The sequence below is a fragment of the Mesocricetus auratus genome, unplaced genomic scaffold (genome assembly GCF_017639785.1).
Source record: "Mesocricetus auratus isolate SY011 unplaced genomic scaffold, BCM_Maur_2.0 Super-Scaffold_100004, whole genome shotgun sequence".
Lineage (NCBI taxonomy): Eukaryota > Metazoa > Chordata > Mammalia > Rodentia > Cricetidae > Mesocricetus > Mesocricetus auratus.
This window is the reverse complement of record NW_024429189.1, coordinates 14,717,701-14,741,700: the sequence shown is the minus strand read 5'-3', so window position 1 is coordinate 14,741,700 and position 24,000 is coordinate 14,717,701. Positions and strand designations below refer to the sequence as shown.

Sequence of the window (24,000 nt, the reverse complement as noted above, 5' to 3'; positions counted from 1 at the left end):
CTAACCTCCCATAGTGTTAGACTAGAAGGAAAAAGTACAATTTTCCTGGACTACTATCTTTTGGTTTGTTTGTGTTTTTGTTTGTTTGAGACAGGGTCTCACTAAGTAGCTCTAGCTGTCCTGGAACTCACTATGTATAACAAACTGGTGTTGAACTCTCAGAGTTGTATCTGCCTATGCCTCCCAAGTGCTGGTATTAAAAGTGAGCACCACCACACCCGGCAGAACTACCTTTAAACAGATGACAGAGTGAAGGAAATGTAATCACAGGACATATTCCATTTTACTTGAACTAATTAGACAGTGACATAAAACCTGACACATATAAAGATAATTTTAACTTAGAGAAAGAATGGTATAGTTACAGCCAGGCATGGCAGAGCACACCTCTAATTCTAGCATTTTGGAGGCAAAGGCATCATGAGTCTAAGGCCAGCCTGTGCTACATAAGGAGTTCAAGACTCTGCCTTAAACAAAGTACCAAAATTGTTCAAAAACTTTACAGAGTGGAGATTCTGCAGGTAGATAGTAAGTTTGTTTTTCTCCATATTCCCCTCAACATGCATAGTGCTTTGCATAGTGCTGGTAGCTAATGAGCAGGTCATTTCCTGAGTTAGGGAACAAATTAATGATGAATGAGCTAGGAAAACAGGGAACTGTGGCTTGGATCGGCAGAGAGAACTAGGAAGAGGTTTAACCTAGCCTCTTTCTCTGTGTCAAGACAGACACAAGCAAGAGGGGCTCTGCAGGAAAAGCCTATGAGGGATGGGATATGACTGTGGGCTGACACAGTTTCATTTAATCTGAAGAAGTGGAACACATGTAGGAGGATGTCATTAAGTGTGAGGGAGAAAACAAGTAGTATATGAAATAGGAAAGTAAAATGAACCGTGAATGAAGTTCCTTTTTGGTCTCCTACTCTATGTTAAGCTTAAGTCATATTTTCTTTACTATGCACTCAGAATATGCAGTAAAACAATAGCTCATAACAATTCACCTTTGCAAGATACTTTGGAGTTACAATTTACTGAATGCATTTGAAACTGGATTAAAAATAAGAAATTACGAAAATGCAGTCCTAGTAATATATGAAGTAGAAAGGTTAAGAATCCCTAGCTGAGAATCTAAAGAATTCTTCCTTCTGCCCAGTCGCCAGGTTTGCTTTCCATTGCTATGACAAACAACACAATCAAAATCAACTTGGAGAAAAATGTTTGACTTACAGATTATAGTCCATCATTGAGTGAAAACCAAGGCAGGAACTTGAAACAGAAACCAAAGACAGGAATGCTGTTTACTGACTTGTTATCAGGCATGTTCAATTTCCTTTCTTATCAGGCCCAGGTTCTTCTGCTTGAGGGTGGAGATGCCCACGGTGGGTTGGGCCATCCTATATGAATTAGCATTAGAGGCAGTGCTCCACAAACATGCCCACAGGTCAGATGATGGAGGCAGTCCTTCAACTGAGGTTTCTTCTTCCTGTGTGTGTCAAGTTGACTGCCAAAGTTAGCCATGACAGCCAGTAACTCAATCTGGATCACCATGAAAACAAACAAAGAAAAGAAAGAAAGAGGAGGGAAGGGAGAGGAGAGGGGGGGGTCAAGGAAAGGATAAAAACATATAGGATTAATAAAAGTAGGGTCACTCAGTAAATAAGTAAATTTAAATTTACAAAAGAAATGGAGAGACAGAAGAGTTTAATATCATATGCTGCTGAAGTGGGCTTTTTAATTGGCTTTTCTCATACCAACTTTATAATGTAAAAATGTGGCATTTAGAATTATTCATGTCCTTGTGATCTTTTCAGCATCTAGGTCCCTTTCAAATGTTATTAAATCAGGCATGATAAACAAAAATTACAAAGATGAAGTCTTTCTCTTTCATGTAGAATCACTGTTAGGTAGTTGAAAGAACAATGAGTTAGGAGTCAAGATATGTGACGTTGGCATCCAGCTCTTGTAGAAACTACATCTGCAACTCCATGTGAATTATTAACCTCACCACACCTTGGTGGTGACATTAGATTGCTAAATGAGAAAGTTAGGTTCTCCTGCCCTACACAGGGTGTGCACCGGCCTATACCATGCACAGTTCCCTGCAATTAGGCAGGCCTTGAAGTTGGCTTCTGCTTTTTATTTAACTTTTTGTCATAAATTACTTTTGTTAATAAAACGAACTTATTAGTTCTTAATATATCAATTCAGAAAGTAAACCGTGTATTTAACTCTTTAAAATTAAGATAAGCAGAAAAATAACACATTCCCCAAAGTATTGCTTTCCTAAGGATCTGAAGTTCTAAGGTTCTCTTTGTAAGGACACTGGTCCCTACACTGTCCTGTCTTTGGCTTTCATTCATGATCATTTCAACAACTCTGAACAAGGTACCCTATGGTTTCATTTTTCCCTGGCCCTATAAATCATATCCTGATGATATTTCTCAGAATGCAAACAGCAGAGTATACGCTGAATATCAAGGAATCAAATCAGGGATTTATACCCCTAAAAAGAACAGTTCAGTTCTGATGTACAGGACCAGTGTCCCCATAGCAAATGGACCCTCAGTAATGATCCAGATCTACACTGGAAATCTCATCTGAGCAAACATTATGGTGGTGTCACTCCTATGATCAGGTAAAGTGAGACCTAGCAAGCAATATGCTCCATGATGCACAAATTCTGTACACTTAGTCATCCTTGTAGAAAAAAGCAGTACTCTTAAAGCAAGAAAGCTTTATGCCTATCTTCTTCGTAGATTAATTCCTCATCAGCCTCTTATTTTTCTTACATGGGATTTAGATGAAAGTTTGGAAATTTGCTAGCTTCTTCACAAGGGTGGAGACCATACAAGTTTGAACATCAGATATCTCCCAGCATGAGCTGAGAACGTGAATGGAGTTTTAGCGATTTGGGCAGGAACAGTGAGCTCAGTTGGTACTTAAGTACCAAGCAAGGAAGATGCTCACTACTTCCATAGTGTCCTTCTGCGAAGCATGCCATTTTCTTCCTGTCTATGTTGCATTTTTCAAGGTTGGGGAGCTTTTGTCATTCAGCCAGATATATGTCATAGAAATCATCAGTTTTACATTGTTCAGTAAAGTTCATACTTTCTTCTCCTTTTTTTAATCAATGACAAAAAAAAAGTTAAGAGAAGCAGAAAGAGTGCTGGGCAGGACGACAGGAGTTGTCAGGCGCAGGCCGTCATCAGCGAGCACCTGGAGGAGAGTCCTCACCTCCTGGCTCATCATGAATGCTGTGGTTTTATTAGTTTTGTGATTAGGAGCTGCTACCTCCACTTCACAGCAAGAGTTCCACGAGAAATAATGAACACTCCGAGCTTCTTGCATGCCTCCTTCATTCATTCAACAAATATTTAATAAGCACCGTTTTCCTTGCGATGCTACCTGTGGTTTCCAGGCACCTCCAAGTATTTTTTTCTTAATCACTGTGTGTGGTTTTCCCATCAGAAAGCTGTGTTATTTTGACTTTTTAATAGAAAAGAATACAGATTAAACTCTCGAGACTTACCTAGGGAATAGATAACAAATTGATTATGGCAATTAATTAGTTCAAAGTATGGATTGCTTGGACTTTAAGGGTACCTAAGAAGGTACATTCTGGCTCACTTCACAGGTGAGGAAATTGGGAACCTAAAACAAAATAAGTAGTCAAAATGTGGAGTCCCAGGCTCTTACTTTGATCTGATCTTTTCAATTATCCAGCACTAGCTGTGTTCTAGACTTTCCAATAAGTACTGGTGACACATGGTCCATGCCCCATCAGCTCATATATGTGCAAGAGAAGGATTCAATATGCTGTGACACACTCAATGATTCATATTTGCTGATGGCATCCAGCAAGCAAAGGAGAGGGGAGTGAACTCAAGCTGAGGTGGTCAGGAGGTTATCTGATGTGGAGTAATTCCTTGATGTGACTCAAAACCATGTGTGTATTACTTGAGACAGAAAAGTGAGTCCTTCTAGTAGGGGTTCTTAAATTGGACAGCATTTCCTCCACCACCTGTTTAAACACAGATTGCTGATTCTGGAGTGGGCCCTGAGAACTTGCATTTCATATAAGTTCCTAGGTATATTGATGCTGATATGCAAACAATACCTTGAAAAACCAAGCAAACAGAGCAAACATGACTGTTCTATGACTTTCTATGAAAAGAAAGAATGAACTGCTGAGCAAAATCATCATCCTAAAACACAGCAACACTATTTCCAGATTGTTAGATTACATAGTTAAGGGAAAGATGAACACATACCGCTTAGCTAGGGAATTAAAAGTCAATAGGCTGCGTCATTTTGTACTGCTGCACAGCAAAGTCGTTCAAAGGTTACTGTAAGTCTCTGGATCTTGATATTCACAATGCTCTCATACAGAATCAAACTTTAAAATTAGACCACATCCCTGGCTAGGCTGCTTCCTGCTGTGGAGGGGAATATTTGATCTTGCAGACTGCTACAAATTCCCACCTCCTATTCATTCTCCACCTCTTTCTTCTAAAGCTTTTAGCATAGATCTCTTCCCCCAGAGAAGGCCATATAAGAGCAGGGGTGGAGAGACCCCCAAGATGCCTTATTCACAACAAGAGAAGAAGCTTCTCTGTTGCTCTTGACGACCCTTCCCGGGCTTTATACACGCCTCTGTACCAGTCGGAGGCTCTGAGAAGCTGCTGTATGGTTATGCCGGGAGGAAAAGATCATCCCCTCCCTCCCAGTTTTTAGCGGTGCCAATATATGTATGCTGACATTTATTTATTGGTCAGCTTTATACAGAGTAGCCTTGAGAATTCATATACCTCTGCAAGTGCTTCCTTAGGCTAAAAAATTCAATGTAACTTTATATTCCTTTTTACCGTCTACTAGTACTGAAGGAATTGTTTTTCACATACATGAAGAAGACAGTTACATACACAACTACAGTTTCTGGCCCCTTTGCTTTGACATGGCAATGTGAATAAAAGTTAGATTTTCCCAAAAGAATTGCTTATTTAATATGGCATTTGCCAAAATGGTTTAACAATAACAATCAAATATATTTCTTCAGTTTTTAATGAAAATTGAAAACATGCCAGACAGTAAGCTGGTGGTGACAAAGTAGCTGCCTTCTTGTTCTAAATACAGAAAACAAATGGCAAAAGGAAACAAGAAAAAAAGGAGCAAGTATAAGGTCATGTTATAAACTCAACTACCTGTAAATTATAAGTAAAAAACATTTTTAGGGTCATTGAGAACATGTTCAAAGCAACTCAATTACGGGAACCGACCGATTCGTAAACCAGTCAATGATCCCTTTTCACTTAGAGTTCTGTTAACACTGCTTGATTCTGGGCAATCATTTTAAAAGTCAGTTTAGATCAACATTATCTAACCTTAAAAATCAATATTTTCCCATGATAGTCATAAAGGTGTTTATGAAAGTATCATTAATAAGCATGACTAGTAAGAGGGAGTAACATATTTAAAAGAGAAGGCTTTGCTGGCTTGAAGGGATCTAGAAATTTATCTACCAATATTAAAATACATATAGCCACGAGGAAACATTTTTAATTAACATTCTCTTTTTGGATGGAGAAAAGTTTAACTAACCTTAGGGAAGGTTGAGATATTTGCACGACATTAGGGTAAATTTTAGGACTAAATGCAAAATCCCTGGAGAAGATATGGGAAGAAATTACTTGAGCTTTCTTGTGAATTTTTTGTTATGGTTTGATGATAAATACCATGCAAATATCCTCTGTCCGTGTGCTTTGGCAGTCCTTCCAAGGTGGCCAGGGAGTGAGGAGGATTATGGAAAGAACAAAAAATGAGGTTGATTTTATACTAGAAAAATACCAGGGGGATTTCTGTAACTTCGTAGCAAGTTCTCCACCTCATTCCTGTGTCCACTACACAGTGTTATAAAATCTTAGTGAAAACAAAAATAAAAACTTGCAAATAAAATCCAAATTGCATCGTTGCCAACAGGAGAGAGCAAAAATGCTCCTAGTCGCTTGCTCCAGTACTGTAGAAGTGTGGCTTTGGTTTTCAGAGACTGGAACACTGCACACTAAAGTAGAAAAAAAAAAAGTCTTTAGGGTGACATAATGTAAGGTGAGGAGACAGTCACTAGAAGATGTAGCACAGCCTCAGAACAAGCAGCCGGGTGAGGAGCTGCAGAATGTTCCATCTTGTCACTCTCTATCTCTCTCTCTCTGCTTCTTTCACTCTCATAAATCTGAATGGAAGACACCTGCTCCTTCATTCTGCATCTTATAACTGTAGTTGTTTGGCAGAGGGAAGCCTTGATGTTCACTTTGGAATGAAGTCCTAAAACCATGAGGAAGGGATCCATGGGCTTTCATTTTCTCTGTTGGCCTCTTCTGGACAAATTAATGATTAGGTTCAAGTACAGATAAGCAATTGGGAGACTACAAGCAGGATGGCACTGTAACAGCAGCTTGCTTGGGTACTGTAAGGCTTGGTCACGTGGAAATGAAGTGTTATGTCTAGGCAAAAGAAAACTGTAATAACAACCAAGGAGAAATTACACTGCTTTTCATGGTGGATATGCTGGCTCATTTAAATTAGATGATGGATGATCAATAGCAGACCCACCTCATACAATTGAGAGAAGATCCTAATGAAGTCAGTAGACTTCAATGATTAAATGACATTTTCTTCATAAAACCCTTTTGCGTATTCACTGAAGCTGTGTCTAAATCCTGCAAGCGTTTACAAATACCGCGAAATACTTTACCCCATTACCTAAAGTTGAGCAAAGCTCCAAGTTCTTAGCTCAACTATTAGGAATCTTGTTTAATGTTTTGTTTTGTTTTTAATGCCAAGAATAGTGTTCAAGGCACATTATTTTCCATATTCATTCCATAAATATTTCTTGAGAAACTGCTAATTTCCTGGCGATATACTCAGTGTTCAGGATCCATAGATGACCAAGAATGGTCCTTAAGGAGAGCATGTGATTTGAAGTCATTTTGTCCCCACCTCACATCATATAGAAATATGGCATGACAAAATTTGATCTAACAATCAAATTCCCTCTCCAAACACCAGAAGTGTATCTAGATGTAGTTTAGTTTGCCTATCCAGAAATATCAGATTTTTTTCTTCCTTTTAAGCCCAAATCCAATTGAATTTGCATTTGATTACATTTCTGATGGAAACATTCATATGCAAATGAAAATTCATGCAAAGATAGCCAGATAATTCAAATAGTTGCTGAAATATCAAGATAAAATTAGGATATTAAATGTACATCCATCCACTTTTACTGGGTTACACTAAGGTCATCAAGTGGGACAATAGCCTGAAAAACCTCAAATAAATTTTGTTTTAAATATTCAAATATGTATGTGTTCAGATGGAGCCATAGCATTTCTTTAAATTGTCATAGTATGGAAAAAGATGTCAGCCATGGTTAAAGTTGGTCACATTGTTGAAAAACATTCACTTTAGCTGGGTGGTGGTGGTGCATGCCTTTAATCCCAGCACTCAAGAGGCAGAGGCAGGTGATCTCTGGGTTCAAGGACAGTTTAGTCTATAGAGTGAGTTCCAAGACAGCCTGAACTACACAGAGAATCCTGTCATGAAAAACCAAAACCAACTAACCAAACAAACAAACAAACAAAAAACCATTCATTTAAAATTTTGCCTTATTGTCTTTTCTTATCAATAAAAGCAAAAAGTAATTATTTGTAAAAACTATTTTAATGAGACCAAATCCAACTAAGAACATATATAAGCAAAAATTCAGTGTAAACTGTATTCAACTACTGCCTTGCGTCCCAAATTCATTTTTAAGGGGAATACACACCTTGGGATCAGACGGCTGTTCTTGTTAAATTTAGCAGAAGTTAAAGTGGCAAAAGGAAAAGACTGGCAGTCACAGCATACAGAATTGTTGGCATCTAGTTTGGTGGTCCACAAAATATAATTCTCCTTATTGTAATTCTGCTTGATCTTAGGTTTACCCGTGATTTCAACTCTTTTTAGAACTCTAGCATTTCCTGCTTTGGCAAATATCACTAGCCATTTACCAGACTGAATATCCTAAAGATAAAGGAGACACTTAAGCATCTCACTTGTCGAAAGTTAGATCTTTCCCCAAATTGTAGAGACCTTACTTTGTAAAGGCCATTTTCCCCCCTTCCTTAATCTTTGTCTCTTGAGTGACTTTGGATGGGAGCACACTCCCTACCCCCAGCACCCATGCCACCCTACCCTCAGCCAACTCTTTCAGCAGAACCTGCTCTTCCCTTTTTCCAATTCCTGCCATACTATAGCTAGAGTCATCGTTCCAAAGCACAAGTGCCGTCATTCCATACAACTCGCCTTCTTGTTTGACATCCTGCAACAGCTTCTTCTTGCTCCTGGAATAAAAGTGAAAGTTCTTAGTAGGGATACTGCCCCCTGCATGGTCCTGTTGCTGCTGCCTCTGCTTCTCAACATCCTATAGCTCTTGTTTCACACTGCACTCTACGTTAGACATTGAGAGGTCCATGCTCCTTCCTGTTACCTAGACACAAGCTACTGCTCCATCTTAAAGAGTAGACTAATTCCAAGCTTCCTCCATTAAAGCTTTCCCGATTCTTTTTTTTAGACCCCTTGGATTCCCGTGTTACTTTTGTTCATACCACCATACAACTTCTGGTCTTAATGCCCAGTCATGTTTGAGCCAGATGTTTATATTTGGGATGGTGTCATTTGGATTTTTTTTTTGTGGTTTCCTGAAGGACAAGGTTAGCTCTCATCTTTGCTTAGGAAAATGAGACTTGCTTGTCAAGACTTTCAATCAATACATGGCGAATGAATGGGAGGTTTCATTTTCTAGTCTTCTTATCTAAAATCCACGAGTTGATAATAATGTGAACCAAAAAGAAGGAAAAGAAAATGGGCTAAGTTGCTTGAACATCATCTTATCACAACTTGCCAAGGAAGCTTCGTATAGCAAACACATAGTAGCATTTCCTGCAGCGGAGAACATATGGAGAAAGATCTAGTGGAATGAGGAGCTGCTTTCAAACCATGGTATCTGGAGTCTGCCATGCATTGTGCTCGAAAAAGCACTTTTCCCAGCAACCATAAAGAATAACTAGTGGCTACTCTTCCAGCTCTACATTACACATAATTTTTTTATTTGGGATGTGTAAGCCACAACTAATTTCAGGGACACATCTAGAGATTTTAAGTATATACCATGTCTTGTGACACAAATCGCTGAAACTGGCTCACAACTATTATTCGTAGAAATAAAATCACAACGAAGCTAAAGTCATATAGAAATTGTGCTGCAGTTTTATCAGTATAACGCCATTACTTTTTATTTTATTTCTATCAGCTGTGAGCTTAATTTTATTTCCATTGACTTCACAAAGATTAATATCACAGTGAGAATGCGTCATTCTGTGACTTCTCTTTAGCAAGGTCACACTATTGTATTTGTAAGGATGTCTGTCCTTTCACATCTGTCTCAGAATAAGTAGACCTGACTATATCTCATATTTAAAGATGAGCATGGTAAAAACTTACATTTAGCAACAGATGGATCTGTGGATAGGGACAGGAAGTGTAATGTATCTTAAGAAAATGAAATTTACTTTGTGTGTGTGTGTGTGTGTGTGTGTGTATGTGTGTGTGTGTGTGTGTGTGTGTGTGTGTGTGTGTGTGTATTGAAGGGCTTTGGGGAAGGTCTGGAGAGATCCACACTGTATGCTGACCTCCTCAGTGTAGAACTTTGAGGTTCCCCTGTCACTAAGAGCTAAATTAACTTTTCTTAAGACAAAAGGCAGTTTCGTATAGACCATTAAAGTACCTGCAAGCTTTGCATTATGTCATGTTTAGGGATTTGAGTTCCACTTTTAAAAACATTTAATAAATTCATTTTAAATTTTCCTTCATTTGTATGTGAATTATCCAGATGAATGTTCCAAGAACAAATGTGTCTACTAACTTAAGCAAAGTAAGCCCTTTTGCATGTATTATAAAAATAAGCGCTTAATCAATAGTTGGTCATCTTCCCTCCTGACAAACAAAGGAGATACTTTAAGTCTTACTAGTAACAAGCCAACAGTTGTTGCTAACAATGATGTAGAGTACTTGGTCTCCTAGGAAAACAGCCCTGAAAGACATTTCTCTTCTGTTTATGATTTCAGTTAAGAATGCAAATTGCACATCAGACTTTGAGGAATACTTTGCCAAAAGAAAACTGGAGGAACGCGATGGCCATGCAGTCAGCATTGAAGAGTACCTTCAGCGAAGCGACACGGCCATTATTTACCCAGAAGCCCCTGAGGAGCTGTCTCGCCTTGGCACGCCAGAGGCCAATGGGCAAGAAGAAAATGGTGAGGCTGTAATTCATTTTTAGCCACTATACTGACCTCTGCAGCTGTTACAATTACAAATGCACTACATGCCTGGGTGTTTACCTTAAAATTTGAAGAACAGCTGCAGAGGCATGGAATTTCATGAGCAAAGATTAGAACTGTAATTTTAGGGTATTGTGAAATTTTTTTTGTCAGCAAATTTGTGTCATTTGTACATCCAATACAGAATAAGAACAATTACAGCCCATTTCTAGGAGATAAAAATATCTAAATTTATTCCTATCTTTCAGAGATATTTTACTTTTGAGGAAAAAAAAGTTTAAGATCACCGACCCTCACCTTTTGTTCTCTGACACCTGAAAATCTGCTTCCCTCCTGAGAATTCCTGTGTAACAGGAGTCTAGGGTTCAGAGGAATTGCCAGTAACCCAAAGGGAATTTCTCCATTTATCAGCTGTTTAAATCCCCCCCTCCCCACAAATAAGATCAAGTAATTAATTAATTTCCAAGCGCAGTGTGAGCTGATTCGGACAAGCCTGTCCTGGGTGTGCAAGGGGCCTGGTTGCGAGGAGGAGGCCGGGCGCAATGATGGCGCTCTGCTGGAGCAGATGCAGTGATTCCTGTCATAGCAGTCCGGGCAGCCAGCCCATTAGCTGCCATTGATTTACTGACCTTTTGGCCCGCTCCTCTCCCTCTCGCCTCTCGGCTACAGACCTGCCACCTGGAACTCCAGATGCTTTTGCCCAACTGCTGACCTGCCCCTACTGCGACCGCGGCTACAAGCGCTTGACATCGCTGAAGGAGCACATCAAGTACCGCCACGAGAAGAATGAAGAGAACTTTTCCTGCCCTCTTTGTAGCTACACGTTCGCCTACCGCACCCAGCTCGAGCGGCATATGGTGACGCACAAGCCAGGGACAGATCAGGTGGGGGTTGGTTCTAAGTGATTTCTTTCTATAATAACCCCTTAGAGAAACGATATTGCTTTGATTGGCAATCATTATTAATTTTTCATGGCATTTTGAAGATGCAGATCTTTTAATGGTAATAGCTTTAATTGAGGTCTAAATGATTTTTTGATGGTCTCTTCTAATATGATTTAATAGTCTTATGTTCACGATCGAATGAGTGTGTTAATTTCTAATTTAGAAATTTTATTTGCACTTTAACTTGACTTTAGTTTCATTTTTATGTTCCACAAAAAGTGAATGAAATTGTAGCATTTTAATTATACATTATTAAACATCTCAGCAATTTTAATTCCATTTTTCACCTAGTTTTGCTTAGGTTTTTTTTTTCATATAGACCTAATGCATAGTAAAAGAAGTGAGTATTTCTTTCATTTGCCATGAAACACTTTCAAATTAGTTAAACTACTTTTATAAGCTTGCTAATGTATGAAATCCAATTATTTTTAGGAAAAATAAAAAGATATATAGGTTATATGTGTATATACATAATAAATTGGAAAAACAATACAACATTGGTATAATTAAAACAATTCCATCTCAATATACATGCATGTGACTAAATGCCAAAATTGTTCTGCCTCTTTTGGCTTACTTGTTTTAAAAATAAGATCTCTGTCTTGGGAAGGTAAGGATAGTGTCTTAAATACTTGAAATGACTGAGTAGGATCTGAGGAGGATTGATTCACAACATCTCTTAGATGTTTCAGCAAAACTGTTCTTTCTGTCGTCCTGGGAGAATTGACTCTGCAAGTTGATATTATGAAGTGTTGGGTGGTCACAGCAATGGCATTTTATAAGTCACAATAACTGGCCCTACAGATATAGACTTGCCCTACATGAACTTTGATATTATGTTTTTAAAAATGGCTAGATATGACATTCTATGTAAAACTCTGATTAGTCCTCATAGGCTTTTATTGTGTTTGAATAAGGAAAAGAAGGCACAAACCCAATTAAGCAAGGTTGGAAATACTATGCTACGAAATTCGACTATTTAAGGCACTTTATCACATAATCACACCATTTGTTTCTGATTGGACTTGCTAACTTGACTGTTTTCCAAAGATCAGCTATAAGTAATGTGCTTGCATTGTTACACTTATGTAACAGTTTATCTTCTCATGCTTCTATGCACAAAAACTCTAGGAAGAAAAATGCCTAGATATTTATCTAGTACAACTGCTTTAAATTTCACATGCAGAAGTGTGATTGTGTTGGCGCATTATGAATGGTAGCTTTGGTGTTGAAAAGTCCCCTCATTTGCTCATGGCATTTACAATTAGTAAATTAAAATGATTGTATCATATTAACAGTGGCACAACTAAAGTTTATAGTAGTCCTCTGAGGGCTGTGGAGGAGACAAAGCAGCTGTTGCTGTTTGTTTATGCAACTCAGCAACATATGAGCGCTGGTCCCTCAATGGCGCTCGGCGGGTTGGGCTCCGCTTGATCTTTGAAGGTTGCTGCTGTTTGAACAACCCTCCCTGTGTCCCATGTAACACCATCTGTCTCACTAGGAATGTGGGAAGATTCAGCACACCCTAGCAGTTGTCATACCGTTTCTGTGCTGTCTTTTTTTTTTTTTTCAAAAGGCTTTTGTGTCATTACTGCAGAAAAAAAAAAAAAAAAAAGGCTGGCCTCCTACCTTGAGCATCCAGAGTGGATGATTGTATATTTTTTAACCTAGAATTCCAAGTCACACTGCTTTCCCCCCTTATTCAAAAAGGTCAGCTGTGTTTGTATTTGTGCGGCTTCTGACTTGTCTTTTCAGCAAACTTTTTTTCCTTTGGTCCTTGCATACAACTAAACAGGAAAATGAAAAGTCGTCAAAGTTCTTCCTACTGGCTTGTGATAAAACTGCCCAAGCAGCTATAACCCAAGATGTTGTCTCTTATTTGATAATGAATCAAGTCTGATAGGCAGCACCTAAGAGCAGGGTTGACGTGGGCCAGGAGCACAGGGAGTGGAATATTTAAACAGGCGTATCAAATATTTAGAGTCAAAGGGTTTTGGATTTGTTATTTTTTTTGAGGGATTTTTTTGGACACTTCTTTAAATTTCAGTTTAGTGTAAGATATGCTTTTACCCAGATACAGAAAACTTGATGAGAAACATGTAAGTGTAAGTTTAAATTTTTTTCATAATTTTCAGAAAACTATTTTTTCCTAAACAAGATAGCAGTATCCTAGAAGGAAACTTTCAAGTTTTAAATTCTGCACTAACCACAAAGAGCTATAAACATCTCTACAATTTTACTTTCTCATCTCAAGGGTCAAAAAAACACTTTAGGAAAGAGACGGCAGGCATAATAGTGAAGCAAGTGTCAGATGCACGTGTGAAGCACTTTATTATTTTTTTAAAAGTTCCCATTTTATTAGCAGCATTATCACTTTTATTGCAACCCTGAAAGACAGAGCAGATAAATAAGCATGCACTCAGACCTGTTGGCCTGTCTAAAAAAGAGGTCTTGAAACGACTCCTAACCAGTCTGCTTTGTGCCGCCTGAACAAAAATGATGGCCATCTTTCTCCTTTCGCAGCACCAAATGCTAACCCAAGGAGCAGGTAACCGCAAGTTCAAATGCACAGAGTGTGGCAAAGCCTTCAAGTACAAGCACCACCTGAAAGAACACCTGAGAATTCACAGTGGTGAGTAGCAGGAGCGCTTGCACTCATGTTTGCATTATTTTCAACTAGAGAAGGGTCTGAAGACTAGGTGTAGCTTTTTGGACTTACTCATTTATTTCATAAGGGCTGTGTGCCTTGGAGAGTCTTATGGCACCACTGTAAATGTGTATCCTTCTTACAATTCACAAAGGCTTTGATTTTTTTTTTGGCCAAATTTAGAGATTTTGCCAAACTGTATCTTTGACCTGGAGATATTTGGGTTGCTACTTCTGAAGGATATTCATATTTGACATCTAAATTCATACAAGAAAAACTGGGAGAAAATTGGACAAGAGATTGTGTATGCCAAATGTTCCTTGACTCCTGATAGCTGTACATCATAAACCCACATCCCACCACTGAGATTTCTGCTTCATACGTAGTTTGATAGCTCTGCCAAGCATTTTATTACCAAATTGGATGCTATTCAAAGAACTAGTTGGACTGGTAGAATCAATGGAACCTCCACAGAGTTGATTAAAGCCATGGTTACACTTCCCTTTAAATACTGTGACATCTTTATTGTGCTATTGACCACACATTAATCTGACACTCTGTTTAAAAAGGAGGTTGCAGATGGCCTGACAAGATTTGGGATCCTAGCTGAAAAAGGCATAGAGAGCCTTCACCTTCCACAGCTTACATCTTGAATTATGTCCATCCAGGGTAGATAAAGTTCAGTTATAGTTATTGTCACATAACCCTGACTTGGACATCTAAAATGTAGGGTCCATTCCCCTAGATTCATTTCATTTGGTTCCACATATTTTTGTCTTGACAGACTTTACTTGTTACCTAACCAAAGAAATCTAATGCTAATTTTAATTATAATTTTAGGTGAAAAACCTTATGAATGCCCAAACTGCAAGAAACGCTTCTCCCATTCTGGTTCCTACAGTTCACACATCAGCAGCAAGAAATGTATTGGTTTAATCTCGGTAAATGGCCGAATGAGAAACAATATCAAGACGGGTTCTTCCCCTAACTCTGTTTCTTCTTCTCCTACCAACTCAGCCATTACTCAATTAAGGAACAAGTTGGAAAATGGAAAACCACTTAGCATGTCTGAACAGACAGGCTTACTTAAGATTAAGACAGAACCACTAGACTTCAATGACTATAAAGTTCTTATGGCAACACACGGGTTTAGTGGCACGAGTCCCTTTATGAATGGTGGCCTTGGAGCCACCAGCCCTTTAGGTGTGCACCCATCTGCTCAGAGTCCAATGCAGCACTTAGGTGTAGGGATGGAAGCCCCTTTACTTGGATTTCCCACTATGAATAGTAATTTGAGTGAGGTACAAAAGGTTCTACAGATTGTGGACAATACGGTTTCTAGGCAAAAGATGGACTGCAAGACTGATGAAATTTCAAAGTTGAAAGGTTATCACATGAAGGATCCGTGTTCTCAGCCAGAAGAACAAGGAGTTACTTCTCCCAATATTCCGCCTGTTGGTCTTCCAGTAGTGAGTCATAATGGTGCCACTAAGAGTATTATTGACTATACCTTAGAAAAAGTTAATGAAGCCAAAGCTTGCCTGCAGAGCTTGACTACTGACCCGAGGAGACAGATTAGTAATATAAAGAAAGAGAAGCTGCGTACGCTAATAGATTTGGTCACTGATGATAAAATGATTGAGAACCACAGCATATCCACTCCATTTTCATGTCAGTTCTGTAAAGAAAGCTTCCCAGGCCCTATTCCCCTGCATCAGCATGAACGCTACCTGTGTAAAATGAACGAAGAGATCAAGGCAGTCCTGCAACCTCATGAAAACATAGTCCCCAACAAAGCCGGAGTTTTTGTTGATAATAAAGCCCTCCTCTTGTCATCTGTACTTTCTGAGAAAGGACTGACAAGCCCCATCAACCCATACAAGGACCACATGTCTGTACTCAAAGCATACTACGCTATGAACATGGAGCCCAACTCTGATGAACTGCTGAAAATCTCCATTGCTGTGGGCCTTCCTCAGGAATTTGTGAAGGAATGGTTTGAGCAAAGAAAAGTCTACCAGTATTCAAATTCCAGGTCGCCATCACTGGAAAGGACCTCCAAGCCGTTAGCTCCCAACAGTAACCCCCCCACGAAAGACTCCTTATTACCCAGGTCTCCCGTAAAACCTATGGACTCCATAACATCACCATCTATAGCAGAACTCCACAACAGCGTTACGAATTGTGATCCTCCTCTCAGGCTATCGAAAACCTCCCATTTTACCAATATTAAAGCAGTTGATAAATTGGACCACTCAAGGAGTAACACTCCTTCTCCTTTAAATCTTTCCTCTACATCTTCTAAAAACTCCCACAGTAGCTCATACACTCCAAATAGCTTCTCTTCCGAGGAGCTGCAGGCTGAGCCTTTGGACCTGTCGTTACCAAAACAAATGAGGGAACCCAAAAGTATTATAGCCACAAAGAACAAAACGAAAGCTACTAGCACAAACTTAGACCATAACAGTGTTTCTTCATCATCTGAAAATTCAGATGAACCTCTGAATTTGACGTTCATCAAGAAGGAGTTTTCAAATTCGAATAACCTGGACAACAAAAGCACTAACCCGGTGTTCAGCATGAACCCATTTAGTGCCAAGCCTTTATACACACCTCTTCCACCACAAAGCGCTTTTCCCCCTGCCACTTTCATGCCACCAGTCCAGACCAGCATCCCCGGGCTCCGACCGTACCCAGGGCTGGATCAGATGAGCTTCCTACCACATATGGCCTATACCTACCCAACGGGAGCAGCTACCTTTGCTGACATGCAGCAAAGGAGGAAGTACCAGCGGAAACAAGGCTTTCAGGTAATGAGATGTGTATTTTTGCTCTTAAGAAAAGTGATAAAAGGTGTGGTCTAGTGTGTATGATGCCCAGGTTGTGATTCCCAGCCTGCCCAGTGCAACAAAAATTGCTTAGACGATGCAGGGTTGGGGGAAACACTCAGTGAAAGAAAAAAATTCAGAAATAGGGAAGTCTTTTTTAACATGAACCTCCAAATCTGAGTGAGTTACCAAAGCCCATTAGTAAAAACAGATAGGCTTTTTAGGGAGCTGAGGCAAGAAAATTGCTAGTTCAAGGCCCAGCCCCAGAGCAAGGTTATGTCTCCAAAACAAAACAAAGCAAATGAAGAAATCTTTTGAGAATTATACATCGATGCTAATAGTCAGTAGGTTTACCTGTATGCTTGAAGTTAAAGTGTGTAACAGTCAGGTGCTTAGAAGAGTGTATATAACTTGAAGAAATTACATATTTAAATTTTATATGCATTCTATTCTACACAGAAAACTTCATCCTGTGTAAAATACTTCACTCTACATGTTACATACGACTTCTTTCCAATTTTCAAATTATCAAATAATTCGTAGGTGGTTGAATATGGAAGCAGGCATTGTTTTAGCATTATTTTGTATAATCCCTATTTGCAAAATAGGAGTTGAAGTGGTAGTGCACGGCTGTAACAGCTGTCCAGTATTCCAATTTACAACACATCTGCCCTCTTTGTAAATGCATTTAAGCCTATTTAATCTTCTCTAATATTAATTAGTGCAAATATAGTCTAAGAAAACTAAACTGTGGGTTAGCAAATGGAAATGTATGTTATCATGAAAGTTTGCACTCCTTTGGACCAAGACAAAATAAATATCAAGAAATTTAATAATTTACTGATCTACATTCATTATTGCTCAATGCTGAAGGCTGTTTTAACATAGATAGAACATTGATAAAAAGTGTTATTAATATTCCCTATTTCAAATTAGAAAATTAAATATAAAAATATAGCTTAGGGCTTTTAGTTGGTAGACATACATTTAAATAGATTGTATAATAATAATATTTTGTACCTAAATATAAAATTCAATTAAAATGAGGTTTCTACAGCTACCAATCATTTCTGAAGTAAAGTACACTGGAAATTATAGCAATTCCAATATTTAACACTCATTTGTGGATATTCCCTGGTATTTTAAAAAATGCAAGATTTAAGAAAACTCCATTTCTCCCATCTATGTCAAAGAAGGTTTATATTTCAGTTGAATTGTGAGACTTCACATACTGTTCAGAAAATAATTAAAGATTTTAGTCATAAGATAGATTGGCACCTAGCATTTTTAAGGCTCTCCTGATGTCAGCCTATGCATAGCTGTTTGGTGTAAACACAACGAGAAGAGACTGTGTTGAACTGTGTGATTATATCACAGGGAGAATTGCTTGATGGAGCACAAGACTACATGTCAGGCCTAGATGACATGACAGACTCCGATTCCTGTCTGTCTCGAAAGAAGATAAAGAAGACAGAAAGTGGCATGTATGCATGTGACTTATGTGACAAGACATTCCAGAAAAGCAGTTCCCTTCTGCGACATAAATACGAACACACAGGTATGAGCGACTTTGACTAGCTAGCTAGAGCTCTCCGGCCTGCTGTACATTTCATAATATTTAATGAGTACACTTGTGCAACATAAGATGTAGCATATGCTGATACCTTCAACAAGAAAGAAATAATGCTTTTGCATAACTCAGTAGGACTTTCGTGTTGCCTGTTTATTGGATCATTCATGTGTTTATGAGTGTGCTTGTCTTTCTAACTTTCAAGTTATCTGTAAAACAAATTTACATATCATGTTGAAGAAATATTTAAATGCCCAGGGTAATGAAATGGCATGACAAGAGCTAATTATTGAAAGTATCTTCAAATTCTTAAGCTATAATGAATTTATTTATATATGTGTAAAAAGAAATCTTACAATAAATCTGGTCAATGATATATTAGTGTAATCATCCAAACATCAAGTAAGCCATGGTTTGGGGTGACTTTGTTTGGTTTCCATAAATTGACCACTTTTGAATCAATTATGTGTTATTTCCATAAAAGAAAAGCAAGAAACCAAATAAGCTACTGAATCTACCTGAAATTGAAAGGTTAAAATAATATTTCCATTCATGTGTCATTAATCAGCAACAGTTACAAAGTCAAGTGTTCCATATGACTAAAGACATGGTGCATTACTTTTTCTTAAAAGTGACACCATGTAAAAAATATTTTCCCCAATCCAAGATCAGATCTGCAGCTCTGTGGTAGGGTTCCATCAATGTTTCCTCTCTCCTCCCCATCCTTCCCTAAAAGAGGGAACCTAACCTCCCCCAGTCCCTAACCCCTTCCAAGTCTTTCCACTAGAACTATGGCAAGCTGTATTAGCCCTGGTTGAGGGGAAAAGTATAGAGTCTTATTCAAAATATTAGAGAAGGAAAATGGATGAAGAAAGCATAGGAAAACTTCTTAATTTAAACAAGGGCAAGAAAATACCATTAATTCATATGCGGGGGACAGGGAAAGTAATGATAGAGCAAAAGAGACTAGGCGGTGGTTATATTTTAACTACCTGCAGATGCAGTATGCATTCTGGTATTGAAGGCTACCTTGGGAAACACAAGTACTCCGAATCTTCCCAGATTTTTCACCAGCCATGTGTTGGAAGTAGCACATGTGACCAAAATCAAGCTGAGCATTGGGGGAAAGTTGGCATGTGTTGGACCACTAGTGCTCAGGGCACTTTGTGAAGAGAACCATGGTTTTAGCAGCCATGCTCTTATCCAACCAGTTCAACTTCTTTTTCTTAAACCATGATCTCCGTGGTTAATACTTTAAAGGTCAATTAATGATACTTTCAAAACACCCCAAATTGATTAGCAAGTCTACACAGATTTTATACTTAAGCAATATATTTGAGACATCAAAATTTGCCTACACTGTTCATTTATTATACTTTCTTTACTACTGAGTCTTATTTAAGTATTTACAGAGTAAAAAAAATATTTTCATGCCTAAATCTACTTTAATTTTAATCAACCTCAAATATATTTTGTATTTCATTATTCAGCTACAATAGGCACATCCTTGAAGGCATCTTTCCCTCTCTGATTGGTCTTATTATATGACCATATGCAAACTCTATCATTTACTAAATGGTGAGTGTAAAACTTTTATTTTAGTGAGGGCTCTCATACATATTGACATCTAGTCAATATATTTATCTCCTTTAAATATGTTAGTCCATAAACTTCATAGGTGTTCCGTTAGTTGAGAGACCCAAAAGTTGACAAAAAACAAATGTATATGTGTATTTAATTTTTTAAAAAAAGCACATTATTTTAAAAGTAAAATATTCTGGTCCTTTAAGATGAGAGATCTCTGCCTAGAAACATTGCCTAGCAACAGGATGCTAACCATCCAACAGTTCCTCTAAACTGGCAATCAATTATCCTCCTGTTGGAGTCCTAGCTTGTCAAGTTTCCAGTATGTTAACTTTTTGGTCTCTTGACCAAACATCTCACGACATTACTACTGTCATTGTATTAGGTTCCATCCAAGCAAAATTCTTCATGAAATTTGTCAGTATGATGTATGTGTAAATTTAGCTTACTTTCTTCTAATTGGGCCCCATAAGTCTTTTATTTGTTTATATTAATATCTAGTAATATTTTATAATGAATTAATATGAATATTATAAGAGAGAACTGTTTTGACTCTAAGGTTGGGCAATGAAGTTGAATTGTGATTTGATTATTATATGTTGATTATAAATGTGTCATTGATAAATTATGTTTGTTATCTGTCTATAGAATTGTTTAAATTAAGAAGAAAATTAGTGTCTATTTATTCTTGGGATTCTGTGTTCTTTTGCCTCAATCTACTTTAAATTTATTTCCTAGGCAGATACCAAAGTCATACTGCTTAATTCTCTTACCAATGGCTTATTGCTTGCTTGTTTGCTTGGTTTTATTTATTTATTCTTTTGGTGGTTGGGGGTACCCTGGATAGCACAGAGAAGGAAATACTGTGTAAATGTTATCTTCAATTGGAATAATTGTCATAAACAATGACTGAAATAAAAGATCTGAACTTTCTGTTAGGCACTGTCAAGGACTCATTTGTACTGCACTAAAATTTTAATATGACATTTATTGAGTGCTTTCTTTGTTGAGACGGTGTGGTAGGTACTTTAAAACCACCTTATCTATAAAATAAATAAAAATATTTCTAGTTTTGAGTAGACAGAGTCTAAAGTTTAAATAATTTTAATTTAAATAATTTAAATAACCTGATCAATTTTGTTCTAAACTTACATGGCAATTTTTCATGTCACAAATCTTCTGTTTGCTATTAACTTTAGTCTTCATTCTAGCTGCCAAATGAGTCATGAACCTAGATAATAGTGAAAAAAAATTACCCCCAAATATTTTGGTTCATTTGATAACAATTTGAGTATTTTTCTGAACCTTGTTCATATAGAAATTTGATTCTAGAATATTTTTGTTTGAGTCAGTTAAATTAATCAAACAAATTAAAATAAACTACCAAGTTAGCTCCTCCTTTAAAATGAATCTGTTAAATATAGAAGTTCTCAAAATTAGTAGGATATTTAGTGCAAGGTAAGTGTCAAAACTTTCAGCCATTCCTACTTTTGTCCTTCTCGTGGCGTCACAGTTGAGCACTTTATCCTTGCAGGTTGTCAGTTTATGGTAGAGAATTAATGCATTTATGATATTAGTATAGCACCTATTATCAAGTGAAGTTTTTGAAAGTTGGCTACCTGTTATCATAGAATCCATCCCCCACGCATTTCTAAAAGGTCTGGAAATTGATATGAGGATGGTTGCTTTCTGTCCAGATGCTGCTCTGGTTTTACTATTTTAGAAAATAAAAAAGCCTTATTGGCTTATAGATCATTTAAAATGTTTCATATAGTCTCACCATGTAATGACCTAACTGGTTGACTACCATGGAGCCTAAGCTTATGAGACAGTAGTAGCAAAAACACAGCATGGGACAGTTTTGCTCATGCATGTTTTAACTAGAGCAACAACAAAAATTTCATGTGTAATTTACCTCCACTCAGGATTTATTTCTTGCATGTACTCTGTATTAATGGATAAGACTTAAGTGATTTAACCCTAAATGGCCTTTCACAATGAAGTCCTTGTACTAACTAACCACTTTATATATCCTGTCTCCATTATTTTTACCTGTGTCTAGTCCTCAGGCTAAGTCCCCAAATGACTTTCCTTTATCTGCAAAGATCCTGATCCTCAAAGCAGTTGACAAACCCGAGATTTTGCCAAAGCCTATCATAAAAGACAGATTCAGTGAAATTGCAGAGCTCATCACCCCTTTTCAGCACTATGCCTTTGTGCCTCTATGGCATAATGGCTGCTGCTACCTGTGCCTTCCTTTCTCCCAGTAACACCATCACTTTAAATATACCCATACAAACCAAAAAGACCAAAATGGTACCATAGAAGCTTGAATATTTTCTGAAATGTTAAAAAGAGAAGGGTTTTCTCAGATATACTTCTGTTTCCTATTGTTATCTACCCAGATTCCTACCACTCTACCACATGTTCTGTTATCCAATTTACCTCATATAAAACACATTATCCCAAACTTAAAGTTAGTTCTAATATGCCTTAAATTAAACCTGTTATCTTCAGGTTATTAGCTGCCTGGAAATAGGTTAATATATAATGCTGTTTGCATTTCCCAATTGGTAACACCAACGAATTCTTTTGATTTGTTATCTTATGGGTAAAAATAAAAACAAAATAAACAAACAAAAAGCTTCTACCTACTTAAATATTGTGCCTTCCCATATCACTCATCACTGAACTTACATCGGATGTCCCAGTAAAATGAATACCATCAATGAAACAACATATAGCCATTCTACTGCATTTTCGAAGTAGTGGCATGCCCTGAAGGCATTCAATAACATTATTAAAGATATTTGATTACTAATTGAGATTGTATGTCACCATATAACTGAATACCTGAAGTGTGCAGAATGGGCTCCTAATCTTATAACATGACACTTAGCAAATGAAAATGGGGTTGCTTCTACTAATGCTGATGTTTTAATCTAATTTGCTGAAATGAGAGTTTGTAGTCGGAAACAGAAGCACCTAGCATCATGCATATCATAATGGTACGTCCTGCTCTGCACCACACTTTTGACTTTAACTCTGGAGCATCAGGCTGATAATTTTTTTGTCAGTTCTATTTTGGAAATAAAGTTTTAAGTATGACAGCTACAGAAGGTGTTGAAGGCGTTCCAGTGCTATTTGTGGCCTGGAATCAACCAGATGTGTTTAGGCTTGGCAGTGGTTTCAAGTTCCAAACACCGGTTAGAAACTGCCTGGAATGTGAAAGGAAGTACAACGTTCTCTAACTGAAGAGTATTTTAACACTCAACAAGTGGCTGACATCTCATGGAAAACTCTAGAGGGAAAACACTATTTGGAGCTAGTTCAGACCCATGAGATACATCTTTCTAGTTTGTACTTCAGATGGTTTCTTCTCAAGAGTTTTATTCTTAGAACCCTATGACTTGTAAGACACTCTTACCGTCTTCTTGCCTCTACTCTGTTCTTTTCTAACTTGGCAGTTTGCTCCTGTTTAAGACCTAAAGCCCATTAACAAAGCAGCTAACTCATGATGTAACTAACACACAAAGTCATCGATGATTCCATCTTTATTGCTCTTACGCAAGCCCTGGCCTTAAAACGTAAGGAAAAGAATTGCCTGGTGATGATATGTTGTGGACCACTAGAAAGGTCTTGTTTCACGAGACAGTTTTCAGTTTACTGAGACAGCAACACGGCTTCCATTTTGAGTTTCCTTCAGCAGCTATCTAGTTGGTTAAATAATCGCATTCATCAGCAAGCCTTAGAAACGCAGATTATGAGATAAAAACGCACCTTGTTAACCTCCTTGGTTAGACGGGCTGTGTAGATCTTTTGGACATAAGCAGATATGCTTATGGACACGTTGACAGAGACTTCATGCCAAGACACTAATCACCCTGTCATCTTGTTCTTTCTCCCAGGAAAGAGACCACACCAGTGTCAGATTTGTAAGAAAGCATTCAAACACAAACACCACCTTATCGAGCACTCGAGGCTGCACTCGGGCGAGAAGCCCTATCAGTGTGACAAATGTGGCAAGCGCTTCTCACACTCGGGCTCCTACTCGCAGC

General features: G+C 37.9%; 1 protein-coding gene across 3 annotated transcripts in view; it reads left to right on the top strand.

Moving 5' to 3' along the window:
• Positions 1 to 24,000, top strand: part of Zeb2 (zinc finger E-box binding homeobox 2) — a 126,614-nt gene that overhangs the window by 97,279 nt on the left and 5,335 nt on the right. For 2 of the 3 annotated variants that reach the window (XM_040745310.1, XM_005068947.4), the window contains exons 4-9: positions 10,157 to 10,345; positions 11,039 to 11,253; positions 13,837 to 13,945; positions 14,801 to 16,770; positions 18,166 to 18,346; positions 23,851 to 24,000. The exon at positions 23,851 to 24,000 is cut by the window's right edge and continues 5,335 nt beyond it. In XM_040745310.1, the coding sequence (XP_040601244.1) occupies positions 10,157 to 10,345; positions 11,039 to 11,253; positions 13,837 to 13,945; positions 14,801 to 16,770; positions 18,166 to 18,346; positions 23,851 to 24,000 (2,814 nt within the window). Of the gene's footprint in view, positions 1 to 10,156; positions 10,346 to 11,038; positions 11,254 to 13,836; positions 13,946 to 14,800; positions 16,771 to 18,165; positions 18,347 to 19,848; positions 19,937 to 23,850 lie in introns of all 3 variants that reach the window. The other variant, XM_021226544.2, reaches the window with a different exon arrangement.